Source organism: Thamnophis elegans, chromosome 7 (assembly GCF_009769535.1).
Source record: "Thamnophis elegans isolate rThaEle1 chromosome 7, rThaEle1.pri, whole genome shotgun sequence".
Taxonomy (NCBI): Eukaryota; Metazoa; Chordata; class Lepidosauria; order Squamata; family Colubridae; genus Thamnophis; species Thamnophis elegans.
This window is the reverse complement of record NC_045547.1, coordinates 62,088,871-62,112,513: the sequence shown is the minus strand read 5'-3', so window position 1 is coordinate 62,112,513 and position 23,643 is coordinate 62,088,871. Positions and strand designations below refer to the sequence as shown.

At 40.5% G+C, this 23,643-nt stretch overlaps 1 protein-coding gene across 1 annotated transcript; it reads right to left on the bottom strand.

Annotated features, from left to right (window-relative positions):
* Nucleotides 1-927: 927 nt before the first annotated feature.
* On the bottom strand, nucleotides 928-22,737 carry LOC116511680 (hyaluronidase-like). The gene is made up of 5 exons (XM_032221850.1): nucleotides 21,817-22,737; nucleotides 20,223-20,312; nucleotides 12,228-12,557; nucleotides 8,996-9,049; nucleotides 928-1,062 (listed from the first exon to the last, which is right to left on the bottom strand). The coding sequence occupies exons 1-5, from the start codon at nucleotides 22,735-22,737 to the stop codon at nucleotides 928-930; spliced, it is 1,530 nt and encodes a 509-aa protein (XP_032077741.1).
* Between the last annotated feature and the right edge of the window lie 906 nt (nucleotides 22,738-23,643).

Sequence of the window (23,643 nt, the reverse complement as noted above, 5' to 3'; positions counted from 1 at the left end):
ACTGGGATATATGCCTTTTTATGTTCTCAAGACATTGTTGAAACAGGGAACCACAGCTTGGAAAAAATAGAAGCAAGCTGTGTAATTTTAGTTCTATAATCTATCTATCTATCTATCTATCTATCTATCTATCTATCTATCTATCTATCTATCTATCCATCCATCCATCCATCCATCCATCCATCCATCCATCCATCCTGTATCTGTCTTTAAATTGGCTTTTCTACAACAGAGATAGATCTTTTTTTTAAAAAAAACCACAAAGTCCACATTTTGGACAGAGAAGAGGGATTAGTTTGAAAGAGGGATCAAAGAAGCCATCTATGTTAAAATTGAACAGCACCCCCTGTCTCCTGTCTACAACACAGTCCTTTCAGAAGTCCCAATAACTTCCACATCCATTTGTATTGTGATTCAGGTAACCCTGAAGGCATAAATAAATCCCCAGGTGGCCTCAAGGACACTCAAGGACACTAACAACTGACTTTCAGAATGCTAATGACCAGATGACTTCAAAGAATATAAAGATAAAGGTTCCCCTTGCACATATGTGCTATTCATTCCTGACTCTAGGGGGCAGTGCTCCTCCCCCTTTCAAAGCTGAAGAGCTAGCGCTGTCTGAAGACATCTATGTAGTCATGTGGCCGGCATGACTAAATGCCGAAGGTGTACAGAATGCTGTTACCTTCCCACCACAGGTGGTTCCTATTTTTCTACTTGCATTTTTACATGCTTTTGAACTGCTAGGTTGGCAGAATCAAAGAATATAAATCCTTCTATTTCCTACCATTCAGTCAAAACTTAAGAAGCTTCTTGGATGAGAAGTGAAATGTTTACAAGGAAAAAAAACCAAGAAAGTTCAGTTGCCTTTTGAAAAACACCTTTGGGACAACCATGAACTGGATGACTGAAAATCTCCATAGGCATTTAGCCGTTCACTTTACAATGAACATCCTTTGAATTGTGTGGGAGAACAAACAGATTTCTAGAAAACCTGCAGACTACAGGAACCATTTGTACCTCAATTTGAGATGTAGACAACACAAAGTTATCCCCCAAATCCTGTATCAATAATGAAAGGACACAATGCAGAAAATATCCTGCAGAAAGCACAGCTCCAGCTTCTCAATGAAAAAAATAAGGCAGATTGATTTTACCATTGAGTTTTTGGAAGAGAGAGTGGAACACAGACTCCAAGAACTTAAATCACTTCTACCGACAGATGTACTGGAGGAAGTCACAGAATTTACAAAGAATGATTGGAGGGAGGGTGAGAAGGAAGGGAGGGAGTGGACTGGGAGAGAGGAGTGGTAGAGGGGGAGGGGAAGTAGGGTAGAGGGGAATGATGGAGGGAAGATGGAAAGTTGGAGGGGGCGAAAGAAAGAGGTGTATGGAAGGTCGAAGAGGTATATTGGGTTTCTATTTTGGGGGGTATTGTTGACAAGAGGAATTGCTGTGTTTATTGTTTAATGTTGTATGGCCCCGGTTATGCACAGTATATATGTGACTGTATGAAAATGAAAAATGGAAAATAAAAAACACATTTTACACGGGGGAAAAAAAGAATTTACAAAGAATGCACAACTAGCACAACTCAAGAGCAAAGAACAACAGAAAAGCAAGTTTTCTAGTTTAGACATGAAAAACACACAAAACAGAAGACCCAACCCAGATGGGAGAGAACAGGAACATATCTCAGAGAATTAACTGAAGGGTGAAAAATCTGTCTGACAGAGAGTTTACTCCAACAGAAAATAATGTTTTATCCCAAGGACTGGCTTTTGCGGTGACACCAGAATAGTTACCAATAGTTACAGAATCAGCCATCAGGAACAACAAACTGGCAGAACCAGAGGCAGAGGAATTAAGGATGATGAAGGTACCTGCAGCCCTTGCCAGAGCCAAAACACCCCCTTTCAGCCTCAGAGTTCAAGAATTCACTGTTCAAGTAAAGAGGTGACATCATAGGAAGTGACCTGAACATCACTATCTTGCCAGCTACAGCTGATAAAGAAAAATGCAGTTATCCTGAACACAGACAACTACAATGCCAAGGTGAACAGTTTTCTGAAGAACGCTGCTATGTATGAGACTCTGAAGACTCTGAAAACCAGCAGTTTTAAGAAAAGTGTCATTAATTTCCTGCAATTACTGAAGGACAATGCTTTGGGACTTGGGACACAAAGAGGTTCCATCCATCCATCCATCCATCCATCTCTTTACCCTTGATTCATTTTCTATTGGATCCGGTATTTGCTTCCTAATAATCATGAACTAAACACAATGAGAAACTGTAAGGATCATTTGTACTATAATTCATGTCTCTCCCTCCCTCCCTCCTCCCATCTCCCCCTCCCTCTCTCCCTCTCTCCCTCCCTCCCCCTCTCCCTCTCCCCCTCCCTCTCTCTCTTATAGTGGTACAGATTTCATCTTCAAAATGATTCTGAACTTATTTTGAATTTCATGCAGAACATGAGTAAGTCATGCATAAGGTGACCAGACGTCCCGCATCTGGTGGGACAGGCACGCCTTCCCATAATTTTTCCCGTGTCCTGGGCCATTCTCAAAAAACCCCGCTTTATTTTGGCACTTGCAGCTCGCTGGCTCCCCTGCCCATCAGCTGCTAGCTCGCTCGCTTGTTCCGTTCTACACTAAAAATCTAAGCCAGCCCAGCCTGCCGCTGACTGATTGGCCTGGACTCCAGCCAATCAGTGAGCTGGCTGGGATGGAAAACTTTAAGCACGCGGCGTGCTTAAAATTTTCCATCCCAGCCAGTTCACTGATTGGCTGGAGTCCGCTTAGCTTAGCACGCTCCATTTCATTTCGTCTTTTGCTTGCTGCTTAACTGGTGAGTAACGTTACTGGTGGGAATCGGGAGGTGCTGGGGGGAGGAGACGGCCCTCCTCTCCTTCTCCCCCTTTGCAGAGTTTCCCTGTGTCTCCCAGGTCGCGCCCATCCCCTCTCAAAAGGATTCGTCCCTCTTCCTCCTCTCTTCTTCCTCCACCTCCTCCTCCTCCCCGTCCATGGTGGCAGTCACAGGATGGGGTGGCAGCGAGAGAGAGAGAGAGAGAGAGAGATTCCGTCCCGCGAGGAGACGCCCACCGAGCTGCGGGTCCCCCCGCCGCCTTCTTTCACTCGTGGTCGCTTCCCTTCTTTTGACTCATGGTTGCTTCCCACTGCTGGTGGCACCTCGCTTCCCACCATCCCACCATCACCCAGCTGCCGCTGCCACTCCTTCCTCCCTCCCTCCCCCTCAAACTCCTCTTCCCGCCCCTGCCGCCTCTGCTTGGAAGGGCCGGGAGAGCGAGAGAGAGAGAGAGAATGGGGGAATCTCTCGGGGCTCCCCGGAGCGCTGCTCCTTTCCCAGAGTGAGGGCGGTGTGGGGAAGACGATCCGCCAGAGGAACCTTCCGAAGTGGAGGCGGCGGCGGCGGTTGGGTGCGTGCTGCTCTTTCCCTTCGCGCCCGGGTCCTCTCCGTTCCCAAGCAGCCCCGTCCTCTCCTCCTCCCTCAGTCCTTCCCGCGGCTGCCTCGCCAAAACCTCGCTCTCCCTCCCCCCACTTCGGCTGCTGCTGGCCATCGCCCAGCTGCCGCTGCCACCTCCCCTTCCTCCCTCCCTCCCCCTCGGACTCCTCTTCCCGCCCCTGCCGCCTCGGCTTGGAAGGGTCGGGAGAGCGAGAGAGAGAGAGAACGGGGGAATCTCTCGGGGCTCGCCGGAGCGCTGCTCCTTTCCCAGAGTGAGGGCGGTGTGGGGAAGACGATCTGCCGGAGGAACCTTCCGAAGTGGCCCTTATTTCGCGCTATTCCATGCCCGGCGTTGGGGCACCGAGACAAAGCGCCTGAGGAGAGAGAAGGAAAGAAGGGGGGAGAGAAAAGGGGGCGCCCGAGCCCTTTCCCCACATCCCTATGCAGCGGGGAAAGAGAGGTCGCTCCCGGTGAAGCGTCGCCCCGTGCTCGCTGCTTCTGCCGCAGCCACACTGAGGCTGAGATGGGATTTGGGGTTTTGACAGATGCCCGTTTCCCCCCCCCCGCATGCCCGAGCCCTTTTCCCACATCCCTATGCAGCGGGGAAAGCTCGCTGCTTCTGCCGCAGCCACACCGAGGCCGAGATGGGATTCAGGGTTTTGACAGATGCCCATTTCCCCCCCCCCGTGCAGCTCCCTCCGGCCGGAGAGCCATGTAGATCCCTTCTTCTTTTCCTTCCCCCCTCCCTCCTTCCTTCCTCTCCTTCCCACTCCTTGCAACTGGCGGCGGCGAAATCATAGTGATCGAAGGGTTTGATGGCTGGCACAATGAAGGTCTTCTTCATCTCCTTGACCTCCGCAGCATCCCCCATTTTCCTCCCCTCTCCCACCCACGTAGCCTCTTCCCCTCCCCTCCCTCCCCTCCCCCTACAAGGGATCTACATGGCTCTCCGGCCGGAGGGAGCCGCGCGGGGGAAGAGAAAAGGGGGCACCTGAGCCCTTTCCCCACATCCCTATGCAGCAGGGAAAGAGCGGTCACTCCCGGTGAAGCATCGCCCCCACGCTTGCTGATTCTGCCGCAGCCACACTGAGACGGGATTTTGGGTTTTGACAGATGCCCGTTTCCCCCGCGCGCGGCTTCCTCCAGCAGGAGAGCCATGTAGATCCCTTGTAGGGGGAGGGGAGGGGAGGAAAATGGAGGACGCTGCGGAGGTCAAGGAGATGAAGAAGACCTTAATTGTGCCAGCCATCAAACCCTTCGATCACTATGATTTCGCCGCCACCAGTTGCAAGGAGTGGGAAGGAGAGGAAGAAAGGAGGGAGGGGGGAAGGAAAAGAAGAAGGGAGGGGGGAGAAGATGGAAGGAGAAAAGATGGATGGAAGGAGAAAGAATGGAAGGAGAAGGAGGAAGATGGAAGAAGAAAGGAAGAAAAAGAAGAAGGGGGGAGAAAAGAGGGAAGGAGGTAGGAAGAAAAGGGGTAGAGAGGGAAGAGAGGGAAAGAGCAGAAAGACAAAGAGGATGAAGTTGATAGGCAAGAGGAAGGAGGAAGAAAGGAAGAAAGAAAAAGGGAGGGAGAGAGGAAAGAAGAAAAGATGGAACTAGAAAGGAAAGAGTGGAGGGAGGGAGGAAAGGGAAAAACAGGGAAAGAGCAGAAAGACAGAGTAGGTGAAGGTAGATAGGTAGAAGGAAGGAAGAAGGAAGAAATAGGAAGGAGGGAAGGTGAAAGGATGGAAGGAGGAAGGAACAGAAGTGAAGAGGAAGAGAGAAATGGAAAGAGCAGAAACACAGAGAAGGTAGATAAGCAAAAGAAAGGAAGTTGAAAGAATGGAAGGAGGAAGGAAGAGAAAAGGAGGAAGGGAGTGAGTGAGGAACGAAGAGAGGATGGAAGGAGAAAGGAAGGAATAGAGGGAAAGAGCAGAAAACGGATAAGGTGAAGGTAGATAAGCAAGAGGAATGGAGGAAGAAGTGAGGTGTCTCGAGGAGGGGGAAAACATTTAGTGACCAAAGTTACAATGGCATTCAAAAAAGTGACTGATGACCATTTTTTAGTGACTGTTGCAGCATCCTCATGGTCACGTGATCAAAATTTTGTTTGGCAACAGATTCGTATTTATGCTGGTTTCAGTGTCCTGTGGTGACCTTTTGACAAAATATAATTTTTTTAATCAAGTCCCCCCCACCCCTGTCAATGGTGTCCCTCTTTACCAATCTGAAAATCTGGTCACCTTAGTCATGCAGTCCTGATCTCAATTCGCTGTAACCTGAGAGACTATAATTGTGGGAAACTGTTCTTGGCTTTCCTTTCCTACGTTTCAGTTTACAATATTTGGAGAGCTACAGATGGTGCACTCCTGATTTAAAACAAAGACATTGTGTATCTCTTAGTACATTTGGTAAGAAACAAGAAAAAAATATCAGACATTGCTATGAATGAAATACATAAATGCCAAGCATATAAAAGTTTGTTCACAGAAGGCAAAACAGCAGGTATGGCTGCTCATAAAAACAACTAAAGAAAAGATGCTTGAATGCAATAATACAACAGAAGGTTTTTGGCAAATCTGTTATATGAAAGCTTATGAAATGCATACAAAAAAGAGAGAGAGCAAGAGACCATAACAGAATTTGTTATAAGTTTTACACTAACTCTCCAAAATCATGAAAGTTCTCAATTGTTCATATATATGGTTATCTGGATGATGTTAATTTCTTTAATTATTTAAACACATAGAGATTTTTAGACCCTCTGATTTTATTCGTGGAGGTACAAAAACACAAAGAATATATTCCTTTAAAAATGTCGGCTATGAATTAAAATATATGTCCATACTTGTTTAGAACATCCTCAAATAAGAAAAAATCAGATAACAAAAAAGAATTAGCAAAAGGTGTACTGCTCATAAATTCTTCCAGCATTATTATTTGAATTAGCAAAAGTTATTTTAGTAAAACATATCCTATTGATTAGATATATGCCGAAGATAGATGTATATCATGAGCAAAACTCGAAAGTTTGCCTCGCTCTTCTAATAAATGATCATTTTAAAAGACTAATGTGGAAATGTGATAACATTAAATATAACATCTAACACACTGGGAAGTAATCATGATGAAGAGTGGTGATATACTTTTGGCTTTTGTCATTTCCTTGTTATGAATCCTCCTATGAAAGTTGTTAACAATTATTTTGGTGACCGATGCAACATGCAAGTTTATATCTAAGTAATGGTTCAAATATATAAATGCAAAACAAAAAATATTTAATAATGTAAAAAGACTGAACCCCTTTTTCATGGAACTGAGTCCATTGTAGACCAGGCTCGGGAGTAACTGTCAAGACGCTGGACATTTGCCTAAACTGAAACTAATTTCTTTTCCATGCATAATTCTCGCACGGTGTCTTTAACAAGATCCTTGAGAAGCAATGGAATTGCTGTCACATGACGTATCATGACATTTTTCCCTTTGCAGAGCTGGGGTAGGGGTGGCCTCCATGTGACGCATTTGGTCTGTGGACCACCAGTTTAACTCTTCTGTCCTATGTCTTACATACATTATTTGGAGTCAATTGCTAAAATAGTTTATGAATGAATGAATGATTCAATGAATCAATCCATCTCCTTCAAAAATTAACAATTACAGCACCCAGAAAAATCTTTACATCATAAAAAAATTAGTAAGGGAATGTGTGTATTGTTCAAGATAGAGTACAGAATACCAAATGCCTGTAAAAGATATTGACAAGCAACCTACGTGTATATACTTAAATCACCCACACACCCACTAATTGTACTGAATATATCTATCTATCTATCTATCTATCTATCTATCTATCTATCTATCATCGAGAGAGAGAGAGAGAGAGAGAGAGAGAGAGAGAGAGAGAGAGAGAGAGAGATGCGTTCTTGTGTTTTGTGATGCTTGCATTTATTCTCCTGTTCATTTGTCCTATGTATGTTGCAGGGCAGATTTTGCATGGTATTTCGTAGACTACTTGGTTTTCTAACTGGATTTTGTCTTTGGGGTTTCTTAAGATGTTGGCTATTTTTGGGACAGTGTTGAAGGCTGACTTGATATTGTGTTTGTGGAGAATTTTGCTGATTTTATCTGTGGTGCCTTTGATGTAAGGGAGGAGGGCGATGCGGTTGTCCTGTTCTGTGACTTGGTTTTTGGGGGGAGTCTCCCTTTGGATTAGTTTGGTAATTGTTTTTCTTTGGAATCCATTGGAGATTAATACATTTAATATATTTAATTAAGCCATTTAATTAATATAGCTATTAAAATAGCCAACATCTTAAGAAACCCCCAAAGACAAAATCCAGCTAGAAAACCTAAGGGTCTACAAAATACCATGCAAAATCTGTCCTGCAACATACATAGGACAAATGAACAGGAGAATAAATGCATGCAGCGCAGAACACAAGAACACAGCAAGAAAAAAAGAAAAAAATCCTCCCTTTTCCAGCACCTTAAAGCTACAGGACATGAAATTAATTTTGAAGGAACCAGGTTAATCTCCAAAAGTGAACACTTCAACAAGAGAATAATTATGGAAGCTATCAAAATAGAGAAACACCCCTACAACATGAATAAACATGACGATACCTCCCACCTACCAGACATCTGGAAACCAGCCCTAGTCAACAAATGAGCCCCACCCACCACCCAGGCCATTACAACACAATAATGGACACACAGCCAGCACCAATCAGCACCAATCTACCAATCATGATACAACCACACAACCAATCATTCCACTTACTGAAACAAAGCCAGCACTCCACACACACTCCACTAAGATTTAAAGAAAGAAGGCAGCTCCGACCACGCTTCTAAGCCCAAAACTCAGCCTGAAGATGGCTAGTGAGACCTCACTGAAATGTTGCCAAGATAATCTCAATCTTACATGAGAAAAGACCCGAATACAACAAGACCAGCATACCTATACCCGTGAAAATCTACAAAAATAAATATCTTACCTCTACGGGGAGGAAAGCTTCCTGCTCACCTATGAGAAACTTGAAGTCCGAAGAGCCACCATCTTATGTGACCTCACATTCCTACACAACTGCTGAGACAAAAGCCTGATCCCCACATGCTTCCAACTAAAATTCCATTCTAAAACCTCAGCCACCAAAAGGATCCTGAAAAGAACTGAATTAGTCCTAATCAGAAATGAACTCCACAGGAAAAGATTCCTACTAGACCAAACCAACCGAGACTTACTCACTCTTCACCTCAAACTCAGCAACAAAATCCACCCAGCACTTTGGGACAAATCTAAACAACTAGCTCTCTGGAGAGCTGAAACAGAAACCTCCTACAAGACAGACAAACACACCAACAAACTCCACAGACTAGAAAAACAACAGAAGCCCAACCCCCTCCACAGCAACTCATGAAACAAACAGCACACAACATATCAGACAGAACCCTCACCACAGCTGAAATCAATGTCCTTTCCAGAGGATTCAACTTTGCAGTCACCCCTAAAGGCATCCCCACTGAAGACATCATATGCGGAGTTGAAGCTACACTCACCAAAATCAACCCAGATGAAGCCAATAAAAACAGACTTGCAGTCACCAACGTCCTTTGCTCCAGTAATCTACCCAGAAGCAACTTACAGCAAGAAGAACAAGAAGCACTCACCAACCTGAGACAACAACATAATCATTCTCCCAGCAGACAACGGTGACACCACAGTGGTGATGAACACGTCTGACTATAAGCCAAACTATCCAACCTTCTCCAAGATCCCACTTACAAACCTCTAAACACAGACCCCACTACCTACCTGGAAAAAACCACCAAATCCAAAATAAAAGCCTCTCCCATCAGTGAAGAGAGCCAGCAAAGAATCATCCCCAGAGAGAAATCTTCCAGATGCCCCAAACTCTATGGCCTCCCCAAGATACACAAAGAAGGAACACCAATCAGACCCATAGTCAGCTCCACAGGCTCACCTCTACAGAATCTTGCCAAATTCCTCGCCAAACAATTCCAACCCTACGCAGAATCCATCACCTCACACATACAAAACTCACTCCATTTCATAGAAACAATAAAGAAACAAAACCTACAACCCAGCAACCTACTCATGAGTTTCGATGTCATCTCCCTCTTCACCCAAGTGCCTATAAAAGAAGCCTTGACAACTATCCAGAACAAACACAACCTCCCTAAACACATCCTGGACCTGACCATCACTGCCTAACCAACACATACTTCATCCATAATGGACAAAGATACAAAGGGATAGAAGGAGCACCCATGGGATCACCCCTCTCACCCATCATCACAAACTTATACATGGAACATTTGAAACTAACACCTTAGATAAATCTGAACACAAATCCAGACTCTGGCTTAGATAGATTGATGACACTTTCGTGATTTGGCCACAAGGGAAAGAAAAACTGGACAACTTCCTCACACATCGCAACAGCCTACACCCCAAAATACAATTCACTATGGAAATAGAAGCAAACAACCAACTTCCCTTTCTGGACATCCTAATCTACAAAAAACCCAATGGCTCCCTAGGGCACACCATCTACCAGAGAAAAACACATACCAACCGCTACTTAAATGCACAATCCCATCACCACCCTACACAGATCAACTCTGTAGCCACGACCCTCATCTCCAGAACCAAACGCCTAGCTGACAAAGACAACCTGAAAACTGAATTAGACACTCTCACAAACATATAAATCTCCAACGAAGTCCAAAGAAAAACAATTACCAACCTAATCCAAAGGGCGATTTCCCCAAAAAACTGAGACACAGAACAGGACATCGCCCTCCCCCCTTACATCAAAGGCACCACAGATAAAATCAGCAAATGAACAGGAGAATAAATGCTCGCATCGCAGAACACAAGAATGCAGTCAGAAAAAAAGAAAAAACTTCTTCCCTTTTTCAGCACCTTAAAGCTACAGAACATGAAATTAATTTTGAAGGAACCAGATTAATCTCCAAAACTGAACACTTCAACAAGAGAATAATTATGGAAGCTATCAAAATAGAGAAACACCCCCACAAGATGAATAAACTTGATGATATCTCCCACCTACCAGACATCTGGAAACCAGCCCTGGTAAACAAACGAGCCCCATCCACCACCCAGACTGTTACAACACAAAACAACAACAGACCCACAGCCAGCACCAATCAGCACCAATCTACCAATCATGATAAACATCCAATCAAACCACTTATTGAAACAATGCCAGCACTCCACACCCCCCACCAAGATTTATAGAAAGACGGCAGCTCCGGCCACGCTTTAAGCCAAAAACACCAGCCTGAAGATGGCAAGTGAGACGTCGCTGAATTAATTAGAAAGATATTTTGCAACTGAAATGTATACGAGACAGTCGACTACCTAACTATTGAACAAGAAGCTTCCTTTGCTTTGTATTCAGGAAAACACCTAAAAATAAACTGCAAGGAATCCCTTGATCTGCAAGAACTGAATAGCAAAACTAGTGATGTCATTGGTTTTCTGAAGAGGACAAAGCTAGAGTATGAGGCCTTTGGGAAAGATTGGTCTTGAGGTATTGGTCAAGGGAACAAAGTAGTGCTTTAAGTGTTGCATAACCTTAAAGTACTGATTTTTTCTTTTAATACCTACCCTATTATGAAGGAAATCACCACTTAGAGGCATTGAAGGTTTAAGGAAAGAAACAGAACCTTATTTTCTGGCATAAGGCAACCATTTTGATTATCTTCCCCACAACCCAGTCATTCTTCTCTTCTTTCAGAAATAGGCCCCCATATTTTTGCCTGTACCCTTTGCCCACTCTGAAGGAAATTGCTACAAAAGTTGAAATTTGGCTGTTAGTGAATTAATTAGCACATAACTTCTGATAAGGTATTCATAATCAATACGGGAGTGGATTGGAGTACTAAAGATTAACGAAATGATTGCAAGCTTTCAAATCCCAGGAGCTTTTCATCTAGCACGATACTTTAACATTTGGGGGCGGGGAGGAGTGGGAGGAGGATAGAAGCAAAAAAATGTGGCTGCAATTGTAACAAGAATAAATTCAGTTTTGGAGACTCTGAAGAAGTATTAGATGTAAGGAAAGACCACTCCAAGTAGAGTGCAGGAAAAAAGGAAGCAAAAGTCTTAATTAGGTAGACCCAGGCTCTGAAAACCAGTCATGTCTATCCTTCCTTCCAAAACACATTACACAACCATCTGCATTCTTTTTTCCCCTTAATTTTTAATTACAGCATCTTACTTTTCTTAGAAACTTAAAAGTTGTACCAGAGGTGGTATTCAGCCAGTTCTGACAGGTTCTGGAGAACCTGTAGTGGAAATTTATAGTTTGGAGAACCAGCAAACAGGCTGGCCTCGCTCCTGCTGCCTCCAAGCATTTCAGCTGATCTTCTTTTGTTGCCCTGAACAGGAGAATAGAGCTGGAAAGCAGGTTAGTGGATTGGGGAGGGAATGGCGATTTTGCAGTAACCTTCCCCCAAGAATGGGGAAAGAATGGGGATTTTGCAGTATCCTTCCCCTGCCACGCCCACAAAGTCATTCCACAAAGCCACACCATGCCCACAAATCCACACCCACAGAACCGGTGGTTAAAAAAAATTGAATCCCACCCACCACTGAGTTGTTTTCAGAAGATCTAATAGAATTGCCCTCAAATCAAAATTGGATTTCTTTGTCTTGTGATCTGTGTGACAATTTTGTTTTGTTTGGGAATAAATAAAAGACTCTTCAATGCATTTAATTTCCTGATATTTAATTTTCTTCTTTTATATAATGCTCTTCACAAAATAGTCCTTTCCAGCCTTGGTAACACTGACACATAAATTTACTTCTTAGGTACCGCAAATTCTCCAACTCCAGTTTTCCTTTCACAATCACTTTTTTGTCTGTAGAATTGGCTTGCACCATGATCCTAAAACTTTCAGGAAACAAGTGCAAAAAGGCATTTGAATCACTATGTTTACGAACACATCTTCCCTTTTTGTTGCAAAGGACATGGCTGCAAATCTTGGCTGCAAAAGTCACATTAATGATATAATGTCCGAATGGACCATTCATGTAATCTTTCACTTTCTGACAGGAATCCTAAAATAAAACAAAGAATGATCATTGATTTATGCATTACTATAGAATATAAAATGTATCTACACGGGAATTAGTCTAATTGAATTCACTGGAGCTTATATCCAGAGAATTGTGCATTCTTCCTAGTTTAAGACTTCCATTGATAATTGTTGGAAAGATTAAAAAAAAACATTTTGTTATATTCATAACAATCCTGAAAAGTTAATCTTACTTTGCTATTATTAAACTCTAACCCCCTTGGAATGAAGTATTAGAAAAGCAAAGTTCGAAAAACAGAAAACGTCTGTGGCTGGATTCTGGTAGTCCCAGTCAAGATCCATTCTACCCACCCCATTTCTCTCCTTTCGTTCAAAGTTCGACAAAAAAGAGAAAATGACAAAATCTGATAACTTGTTGGGATACAAATTTATAAGAAGAAATACATAGGCAGAACTGTAAACATTTTGCAGCCTGGGATTTATATATGTTTTTGTAGCCGCTAAACCAGATTGTCAAACTCGATTTCATTGCGGGCCACCTCAGGATTGTGTTTGACCTTGGGGCATTTTCAGCTGCGACAGCCTCAACCAGCCCTCTGCCAGTGAAAACAGAGCTCAAGAGGTACATGGCTCTCCTGAGCTCCATTTTCACTAGCAGAAGGATAGGAGGCAGTTGCGGCTGAAAATGGAGCCCGGGAGGGCCGTCATTGCCCTCCCAAGTGCCATTTTTGCTGGCAGAAGCATTGCGGGCCAGTCCTTTGCTGTTTCCATGGCAGGCCCACAGGCCAGATCTTGGAACCTCGCAGGCCGGATCCAGCCCATTGGCCTTGAATTTGACAATCCTGCACTAAACTATAGGAAGCCACCTATAAGGCAATGATTCTAGTAGAATGATAACTGGTTTTGCGCATCCTGGGTAATTTGGGAGTTTTAATGGTAGGACTGAGTATGTTTTGATTTGCATAGGTTTGGCAGATTAATTTCAATTTCAATTAGATGTCATTAAATTTCAGTGACATGAACACAGATTACATAATATTGCAATATGGATGCATGGAATCCATGGATTGCACATTTTCATACATATCCATATGTTGCAAAGAAAAATCATAGATGTTAATCTTTCCCTTCTAGGCTGTAATTCCTAAATACAGTCAGACAGTAACTATATAGAAGTAGTCCTCAATTTACAGCCACAACTGGGATCAGAATTTCCATAGTTATTAAGTGATTCATGCCCAAATGTATGATTTTTTTTTACTATGTTTAAGCAAATCACTGCAGTTGTTAAGTGAATCACATGGTCATTAAGCAGATCAGATTACAAACATTTTGCATGAGACTAGAAGCTTCTGGGGACCATGATCTCGCACTATTTCAGGCACCCAATTTCAGGATAGTTCTATTTCTCCCATTTTTATCTTTTCTAGTGTCCCTCCACCTATTAATCTGTTAATCTACCTAAATGAAAAAGATCGACCCAAATTTTCAATGGTTTTATGAATGTTTTGAGTTTCTGCAAGTCTTAAAGCGTCTATTTTGTTTTTTCTCTTACCCACAAAATATTTTAATATTACCATAAATTTTAGCCATGTACTCACATAAGGCTGTAGGATACAGAAAAGGATTTGAAAAACCCTCTAACACCCATGGGTTAAGATTACCCATTCCTGGGAGGAGCCAATGTCCCTATGGTACGGACGTGTGGTCTCGATTCTCTGAGACTGCAGCCGATACTTTTGGCGCTGGGGGGTCCAATCGGACCAAAACCATCCCGAAGAGACGGTGAACAGGAAGACCACGTCTTGCTGATATCAGGGACAACACAAGTCTCTGATTGATACAAGAGAAGGACTTCAAACTGGTGACAAAAGACAGTCTAGGCTGATGAAGTGGGGACGGCTAAGGAACGGAAGGAAACAGAAAGAGAAAGTATGATCATCTGTGGAATCCTTTCTGTTTTGAAAAAAAAAACTGCCCAAAAGAATCTCTTTTTTATGCTAAACTAAATCCTTAAGCAGAAGAAGTTAGCAGTGGAACTGATTTTGATTGTTTTGTTTTGGTTAGTATGCTTTTCTTTTTATAACTATTGAAATGCTCCTTGCAATTTTCTCTCTCTGTCTCCCCTCTGCTTAAAGTGAATGGACCGGTTCTTCTTCTTCGGCTCCTTCCTGCTTTATTTTTCAACTTAAGGACTAAAATCTCCCTCTCTACTCTAATAAAAATTGTCTATTATTTGCTATTAAACTCCATTTAAGAACTTTGTCCCTCCTAAATCTGAGACAACACAAGAAAGTGAAAAAAAATACTAATTTTCCTGTTCAAAAGCTACAGGCTAGAGCTTTTTTTGAAACCATGCATTTTTTCCTGTTTCTCCTTTGCTATCACTGTCTTCATGCTTCAAAGCTCTGTAACTGAAAGTGATGAGTCAAGGGCACAAATTGTTTACCACAGCTGTCTCGTGAGAGCTCTATTGGCACTGGAGGAAGGGGAAAAAATGGAAGATTAAAGCTACAGTGGCAGTAATTTACAATTTGGAACATGGAATAATTTTCCTAAGAGAAAACTTAAATTTTGCAAAAGATTTGGGATGCAATTCAAAAGTTATTGGTAACTTGATGAATTGACAAGAAGATAGAGTTTATATAAGAAAAAAATGAGGGAGATGGAGTTCTAAAAACTGAAGAGAAAAATGAACACAAAGATAAGAAAACTAATGATTTGATTTCTGAAATGAAAATGGTTGAAAGTGAAAAAATTGGAGTTTGGAGGGGGGAATTCAATGGTCCAGAGCTCTACCCCAAATTTCAAGGCACAAAAGAAGAAAAAAGAGAAAAAATGATGGTTTTAAAGAGAAAAATGTTATCAGAAACAGGATTGACAATCAAAGATAAATCAATTAAAGTAGCAAAAGGGCACCGAGATTACCTGAGAGATTCAACAGATAACAAGGTGCAGAGAGATGTCCATAAAAACTTTACCAAGGAAATAAATAGAAAATTAACTCCACAAATGGCAAAAGAAATAAAACTACATGCCTTCTGGAAGGACACAGGTTGATATATGAAAATTGATAATAAGAAAAAATAATAATAGCTAAGTTTGATGATTAGTAAGTAGGAATTTAGTAATTCTTTAGATTGCTTGCTTAAATAAATAGTTGATAATGGTAACAAGGTATATTTCTATGTTGGCTGTAGGTGAGGAAACTGGATATAAGTAATAAATGATGTTGTTAATAAATATTAATGATAATAATAATAATGAAATTATAAGTGTTATAGTTAATGACATATATATGTACTGGTTTAATATAAGGAATTTGGATATAAATTGCAAACAATGATTTGGGGAAAAAGGTTTAGAAATTTAATTAATTAATTCTTACTTTGAATATGTTATAAATGTGTAATGTTATTGGATATATGAAAGTAGATAACAAAAAAATTAACTTAAGTTTTATAATTAGTAAGTAGCAGTTTAGTAACTTATAGATGGTTATGTTAAATAAATAATTGATAAGGGCAATAAGGTATACATATATACATATACATATACATATACATATACATATACATATACATATACATATACATATACATATACATATACATATACATATACATATACATATACATACATACATACATACATACATACATACATATATATATATATATATATATATATATATATATATATATACATGTATACATATATTAGAAAAAAATAGATATAACAGTAAAGGATTTTTTGTTAACCAATATTAATTATAACAACTAACAATGGAATGATAAGGATAAGGGATACAGTTAATGATATATATGTACTACCATAACAAAAGGAACCTGGACACAAATTGTAAACAGGGATTGCGGGAGGGGGGGAGAAGAGCTTAGAAATTTTGTCAACTAATTTTTGTTTAGAATATGTTATAAAGGTTTAAGGCTATTGGATGACTCTGTAATAATTAATGAAATGCCATTAGGTGGTTGTGTTTTTAACTATGGATTATTCTAGGCAAAAGGACACTAAAACAATTTCAATCAAATGAGAACTATGATATGTTGAAAGTAAGACTCATTAAGAACTTTGATATTTGCTATGAATGTAAGTAATGACTGTGGAAAAGATGCACGAAAGCTAATTATAACCAATTGACACACTTTCTACAAGATGTAATGTAAGATGATTATTTTTTGTGTGTAATGTTTGTTTAATTAAAAAAAATGGTAAAAAAAAAAGATTACCCATTCCTGATTTATGGCTTCAGACTCTTACCTGATTCATACATGCACTATCATAGTCTTCAGTAATGATATGAATAAGGAAATTAAAAAATTCACATTTTTAAATATCAGAGAGAATGATTTCATTTCTAATCTCACATTTGTATTCATATAATACGATATAGTTACTAAGAGTTCCATCTCCATTTAATTATATCTTTATTTGAAATTGGATTTATTACAACTTTCTTTAACTTTCATTAATGCTATTTAAATAGCTTTTGTATCCAGAAAGCCGCATCTATTTCTCTGGGCTAAAGAGAAAGTAGAAAGCTACAATCATGCTACAGATGTGTGCAGATGCACATATTCATCGAATAATAGAGTTGGAAGGGACCTTGGAGATCTTCTAGCCCAACCCCTGCCTAGGCAGGAAACCCTACACCACTTATTGAAATAAACATGTCATTAAATTCATACACATACATACACACACACACACACACACACACACACACACACACATACATGCATACATATTTATCACATTTTTGAATCACCCATGTCCCTCAGAGAGGAATTCTGGATAGTGTATGATAAAATGCTTAAATATAAAAACAGCATATAAAAAATAAAAATTTAAAAGGAAACAAGGATGATTAAACCCTTTTTAAAAGGTGAAAGGAAGGGTCTTGGGGCACCAACCAGTCCCACAGCTGCATGTTCCTCTGGTCTCCCCCATGAGGTCATATAAACATGTTTTAACTCCTATTTGGAAGGTCAGGAGAGGGGTGGGGGCTCCCTCACTTCTGAGGGCAGAATATTCCACAGGATGGAGGCCATAGCAGAGGACTCTCTCTTCATAAACCCCACCCGCTGGAATTCTTTAACTGACAGGGTCTGCAACATGCCTAAGGTGACCAGATGTCCCGATTTCAGCAGGACAGTCATGATTTATAACAATTTGTCCCGTGTCCTGGGGCATTTTTAAAAAGTCCCAATTTTCGGGCTTCATGTTGAAAGCCCAGTGGATTTGCTTAAGAAATCCTAACCGGGGCAAGACAAAAGACACCCTGTCTAATCCCTCTCTATGTCTCAGGACTTTCATTGAAGATAAAATGTTAAAGCAAGAAAATGGACCCCCCCCCACCCACCCATTTTACTTACTTTTATAAGAAAAGATGACCCAGTACCATAGAGCTGCAGGAAATACTTGGCTAGAAAAGTGTTCTGTCCCCCCTTCATGGCTCTTTAACAAACGGCAGGCAGACAAACTTAAAAGGAACTTTCTTTATCAGTTCTCGGCTCAGACTGGCTTCGAGCCCAAAAATAACATAAATACAGTCTCTGACCAGATAATGGAATGAAAACAAATCTTTCTTACGGCAACACACGTTGAACAAAATGAAAGCAAAACACTTCTTCCAAAGTCTCTAAGAATCAGGGTTACAGAAATCAAAGCACTTCTCCAAGTGTATCTTCTTGAATCAGGGTTACAGGAAACACAAAGCACTTATCCAAGCGTATCTTACATAAACCATGACTGATGATCAAGCAATGTTGTACGAACCAAGAAACGCACGAAGGAACGTTGACTCCTGCAACTAGGGCATGGCAGCATCCATCCTTTTATCTCCAAAACCCCACTAACGAGCCCCAGCTGCATTGTTAATCTTGCATTCCGAAAAGACTCACAGAAGACTGCTGCTGAGTCACAACAGAGAAGTAAGGACTGTTTCTTCCTGGATTTCTCGGAGGGGAGGGGCACGGAGGTTGGAGGTTGGCTTGTGTGGAAAAAATGGTGGCAAAGTTTCTTTGAAAAATATTTCCCTGGGACTAATAATTTCACCATTTTAATTTTCTCAGTTCTTTGTATTAACATCTACATCATTCTGGATTGACTTGGAATGACTGCCTGCTGGTAAGTGAGCTGGGTTTTTTTCTTTTATTTTTTTAATGTATTTTAAAATAATATTTTATTTATTGTGCAGGATTTTTTAAAATAGTTTTATTCTGTGTGGATTCTTTTTTTAAATTGTCTTAGACTATTTTAAAAAAAGATTCTATCCATAATAAATTCAAGTGAAACCATTTTTAAAAATTCTATGCACAATACTTTGAAATATATTGTTCATAGAATTTTTAAAAATAATTTTACTTCAATTTATTCTGTGTGGAATAGTTTGAAATGTTTTACTTCAATTTATTCTGTGTGGATTCTTTTTTTAAATTGTCTTAGACTATTTAAAAAAATATTCTATCCAAAATACAAAATACCAGCTGCAGTTATTCACTTAAGAACTGTGGCAAGAACGGTGGTATAGAGACCAAAGTTACAATGGCATTGAAAAAAGTGACTGATGACCATTTTTCACACTTAGCAACCATTTTCACACTTAGCGATCATTGCAGCATCCTCATGGTCATGTGATCAAAATTTTGATGTTTGGCAACAGATTCGTATTTATGATGGTTTCAGTGTCCTAGGGTCATGTAATTTCTTTTTGTGACCTTTTGACAAAGTCAAATGGGGAAACCAGATTCACTTATGTTACTAACTTATCAGCTGCAGTTATTCACTTAAGAACTGTGGCAAGAAATGTGGTATAGTGACCAAAGTTACAATGGCATTGAAAAAAGTGACTGATGACTATTTTTCACACTTAGCGACCATTTTCACACTTAGCGACCATTGCAGCATCCTTATGGTCACGTGATCAAAATGTTGATGTTTGGCAAGAGTTACAATTTATATTTGTAAATTGTAATTATGATGAAATAAAAAAAATTACAATACTATTTTTGCATTATATGAACATTTTTGTTGCTCCGTATAAAAATTTTAATCAACCCCCCCCCCCGGTCAAAGGTGTCCCTCTAGCAGTAGTAGCAGTGGCGGGAGGCTCTGCCCACCTGCCTGGACACTACTGTGCATGGGAGCACATGCGGGAGCACGCCCGAACTGGTAGTAAAAAAATTGGCAACCCACCACTGACATAACCTCACACTGCAGTCTTACCAATACATATACTGGTGTGTGAATAGCCATAGGGATATTCTCATCATAAAAATAATAGTACAGGCAATAACTTCGATGCCTTTTCTACTGCAGAGTATTGGTCTTTCACTACTACTAGCACAGGGAAACTAGTGCTTTTGAATAAGTTAAAAGAGTTATTTTAAGCACGGTCTCTTCTTTTTCCTTCCTCCAAATACTACAGACTGTTCCTGTTTATTACTCTTATCTCTGAGAATACTTTTTGGGAGGGGTGGCAGAAACTTTACCCTTTTTAATCAACTGATTGATCAAGAGAAATGATGAGGGTTTAGGACTGGTGTCACAAGTAACATGTTATCCAGATGTCCATTCATTACTAACAAAGGGCAGAAAGGGAGGGGGTCTCAAGAATTCCAATGAATATGGTTTATGGGCATTTTATTCACCCACACTAACTTACAACAGTACTGGCATATTGCATGCTTCCCCAAAAGACCATTCCTGCTGCTCCCATGGCCGCTGTTTCACCAATTGTAGTCACCAAGTCTTCCTGAAAAGTAAGGCAACGAATAGGGATATTTTAATAGAGCACCACACACTGGTAATAAACAATTAAATATTGGCAGCCATTTCCCCTATCTCTTATTTGGGTGGGGGGAGGTGGCAGTATTTATGATAAAAACAGTTTAAGAACAAGACTGCAATTTTGCCCTACTGAAATCAAATTTAGCAGCCTGGGAAAGAATATTCTTTCATAGCTCTATCAAATGCCTGGCTAAAAATCAACAATGATGCATACTCCCAGTAGAAAAAATGTATTTTCTGGTTTCTCAGGTATGACACTTTTTCAGATTACTAAATCAGAGCAGCTTTGTCCTAACTTGGCAACTTTTAGACTTGTGCACTTCCAGAATTCCTCATCCAGGAAGTTGCCAGTTAGGAAACTCCTGAGTTACAATATGCTAAATGTGTGGACTTTATAGTATGGTGAAAAATCCTTTACATTCCAATGATGTGTTCAGAAATTGCCTATAATTCTTTGCTGAAACTGTATCTACAAAAAAATCTTGTTAAGTGCATTAGTAATTTTGAAATGTGGTAGTGGGACTCTCTTAAAATGATTGCTATGGAGGCTATTGCTAATAAAATAAAATATTACATGCTAGAAGGAAAAGAGGAGAAGGGAGGCAGGGCTCAGCTGCTGTGTAACAGACATAAACTATTTAAAATCAGCCTTGCAATGTATAATTCAAGCCTAAGATAGTACATTGAATTATGAAAATAGGTTGAACATTATGCATACTCAGATTTGGATCATAGAGTAACATTCCAATTGTCAACGTATACATACATACAATTGAAAGAACATCTGAGGGATGTGGGATTTCACCTGCTGACTGTTCCTTTCCCATGGCCATGATAATGATGTAATATAGTCCTACTCTGTTTTCTTAGGATCAGGGGTGAAATCAACTTACCTTGGCTACCGGTTCACAAATGTGAGCGTACGCGCCATCTCCGTGCATGTGCAGGACCTTCTGCACAGGCGCAAAGTGTAAAAAATGATGTGAACTGCAGGTTGACAGAGCCTGCTACTGAGTGTGCCTGCAAAGATAAGTGGAACAGCGAGGGGGTGGGAAATCCATGGTATTTCCGACAATCAGCTGTGCCACCTGATTTAGATTATCTAGAAAGCAGGAAATCCAACAATTCTAGCTAATGTAAATCGCATGTCACAGCTGATCGTCGGAAATACCAGTTTGCCTGAACTGGTGGCATTTTTTACTACCGGTTCCAGCAAATCGGTCCTAACCGGTAGCATTTCACCCCTGCTTAAGATCCTTTAACATTAAGGTTCTAACCAGTCAGGTTTCCTGATTACATGAAGAATCTGACATGCAACAAATCTACCCATGTTGGACTTCTCCTATGCCGTTGTTCAAGAGGAGAAATAAAGCATGTTAATGGGTATGAACCAGATGGAGTTTTAATAAATATGTAGTGTAGCTGTCAACAGACTTTGATTCTGAGATTCATACACTCTAATACCTTACCTCTGTTAAAGGTTCAAAGGTATATGCATAAAATGGCCTGGCATATACAAAAACAGGCAAGGCATAATCTTTCCTAGCCATGGAAGCAATGCGCATTGATTCCTTAAGGCGATGGTGAACAAATTTCAGAGCATTGGCACTTGATTTCAATATGATTTCAAGATATATAGAAGGGAAAAGGGCAGTACTGTCTCTCCATAGCCAAAGTAGTTCATCATTCCGTGAAATTTCAATATTTGGACATTTGCCTGTGTATTGATCAGGTTGCTTCTTATAATCATAATTATAGCAATCTGGATACAGATAGTAGCCCCAATATCCATCTGGTCGCATTTCTTCAGCTAGTAAAAGTGTATCTCTCATGAAACTCTTCCCAGCTTTTTCATATTCGTCCTTAGCTAATTTCTTGATTGCAGCTTCGGACAATTGTGGGTGCAACTCTTTAGCAAATTGAATAGATCTGGTTCTGTAAACATTTTTACTACCCCAGTTTCTAACCCACTGGGGTCTCCAGTTTTCCCAGTCAATGACTCCAAGTCCATGAAATGTCTTCAGCGGGATCATACGCTTGATATCCAATCTTGTTTTATTGAGATGTTTGCTGAGGCTTTCATTTTGTGGTATAATTCCATTGAGGAAATGCCCATGGTCATCAATATGGGGATAGACCCCCAACTGGGTAGGATAAAATATTGTCACAGCAGACCCACTTAAAGACTCATTGGCATTTGGTATGACGTGAAAAATCTTCAGGTCTAAATCCACCTCATAGCGCATCTGACATTGGGTAGTAGGTGCATTCCAGAATATAAGGAAAGGCTCATTAGGATACATTGGAGCTTTGGCCTGTATAACATGAACTCCGTTAAATCTCTTCAATAATATCCAAGTTGCCAGGCATTTAATCCATAGATGGCACATAATATGCAGTTTTTCTGATACTGTTAGATCCTTGATGGAAGGAAAGAAGAACAGGAAAAGTACAGTGATGATAAGAAAAAAACAGCAATTCATAATTGCAGTAGATATGATGGATAGCTAGATTTTCATACTATTTATTAAAAGGTAACAAAAGTTGAATTAATCAATTATTTATGATCATATTTAAAGGGTGTTCAATGTAATGCTGATCTAATTAGTTAGACAGGTAAAATTAATATATTAATTCAAATAAAATAATTGTAATAGAATTTTCTAAAGGTAAAGGTTCCCCTCGCACATATGTGCTAGTTGCTCTGTGTCCAGAGGATGAAAGTCTGGAGGTTTCATGTCTCTTTTCCAAGAAGCCCATTGGGTCTAACCTATTTCTACTCTAATGCTGCTGGTTTGTAATTAGTTTTGCTACCACCTGTCTTCCATAGGGCACTTCACTTGACTTCTTCCCTGATCTTAGTTGTATGAGAAAAATAGGGCTCCAGTTTAAAAGGGAACACTATTTAATGTGGTCTCATTCTATCTGCAGTAAGGATTTTTATTTAAGGAGACCATATTGAGCATCTGAATGAGGTCGGATTGAGTCAAGCAGTCAAATTAAGCCATGTGAAGTCAAGAGTTGGAGATTTACACAAGTCCCTGCTCTAAAGATCATGAGACTAGCTGATGAGTAGGGTTGATATGGTGAGAAGGAGAGGTGGTATTCAGCAGGTTCTGACCAGTTCTGGAGAACCGGTAGCAGAAATTTTGAATAGTTCAGACAACCGGTAAATATCATATCCGACTGGTCCTGACCCCATGTATTCTCGGCCTCCTGAGTCCCAGCTGATCTGGAGGAAATTGAGATTTGCAGTAACTTTCCCCTGGAGTGTGGAGGGAATGGAGATTTTACAG

What these genes read in the sequence shown, in the direction of transcription:
- LOC116511680 (XM_032221850.1), bottom strand. Translation starts at nt 22,737, where the DNA reads ATGTGCCATCTATGGATTAAATGCCTGGCAACTTGGATATTATTGAAG. An exon ending in ATTATATAAAAGAAGAAAAT is followed by an intron (nt 9,050 to 12,227) that starts TAAATATCAGGA and finishes CAAAGGACGTTG; the next exon opens with GTGACTGCAAGTCTGTTTTT. An exon ending in GGTTGATTTTGGTGAGTGTA is followed by an intron (nt 1,063 to 8,995) that starts GCTTCAACTCCG and finishes TTATTGATACAG; the next exon opens with GATTTGGGGGATAACTTTGT.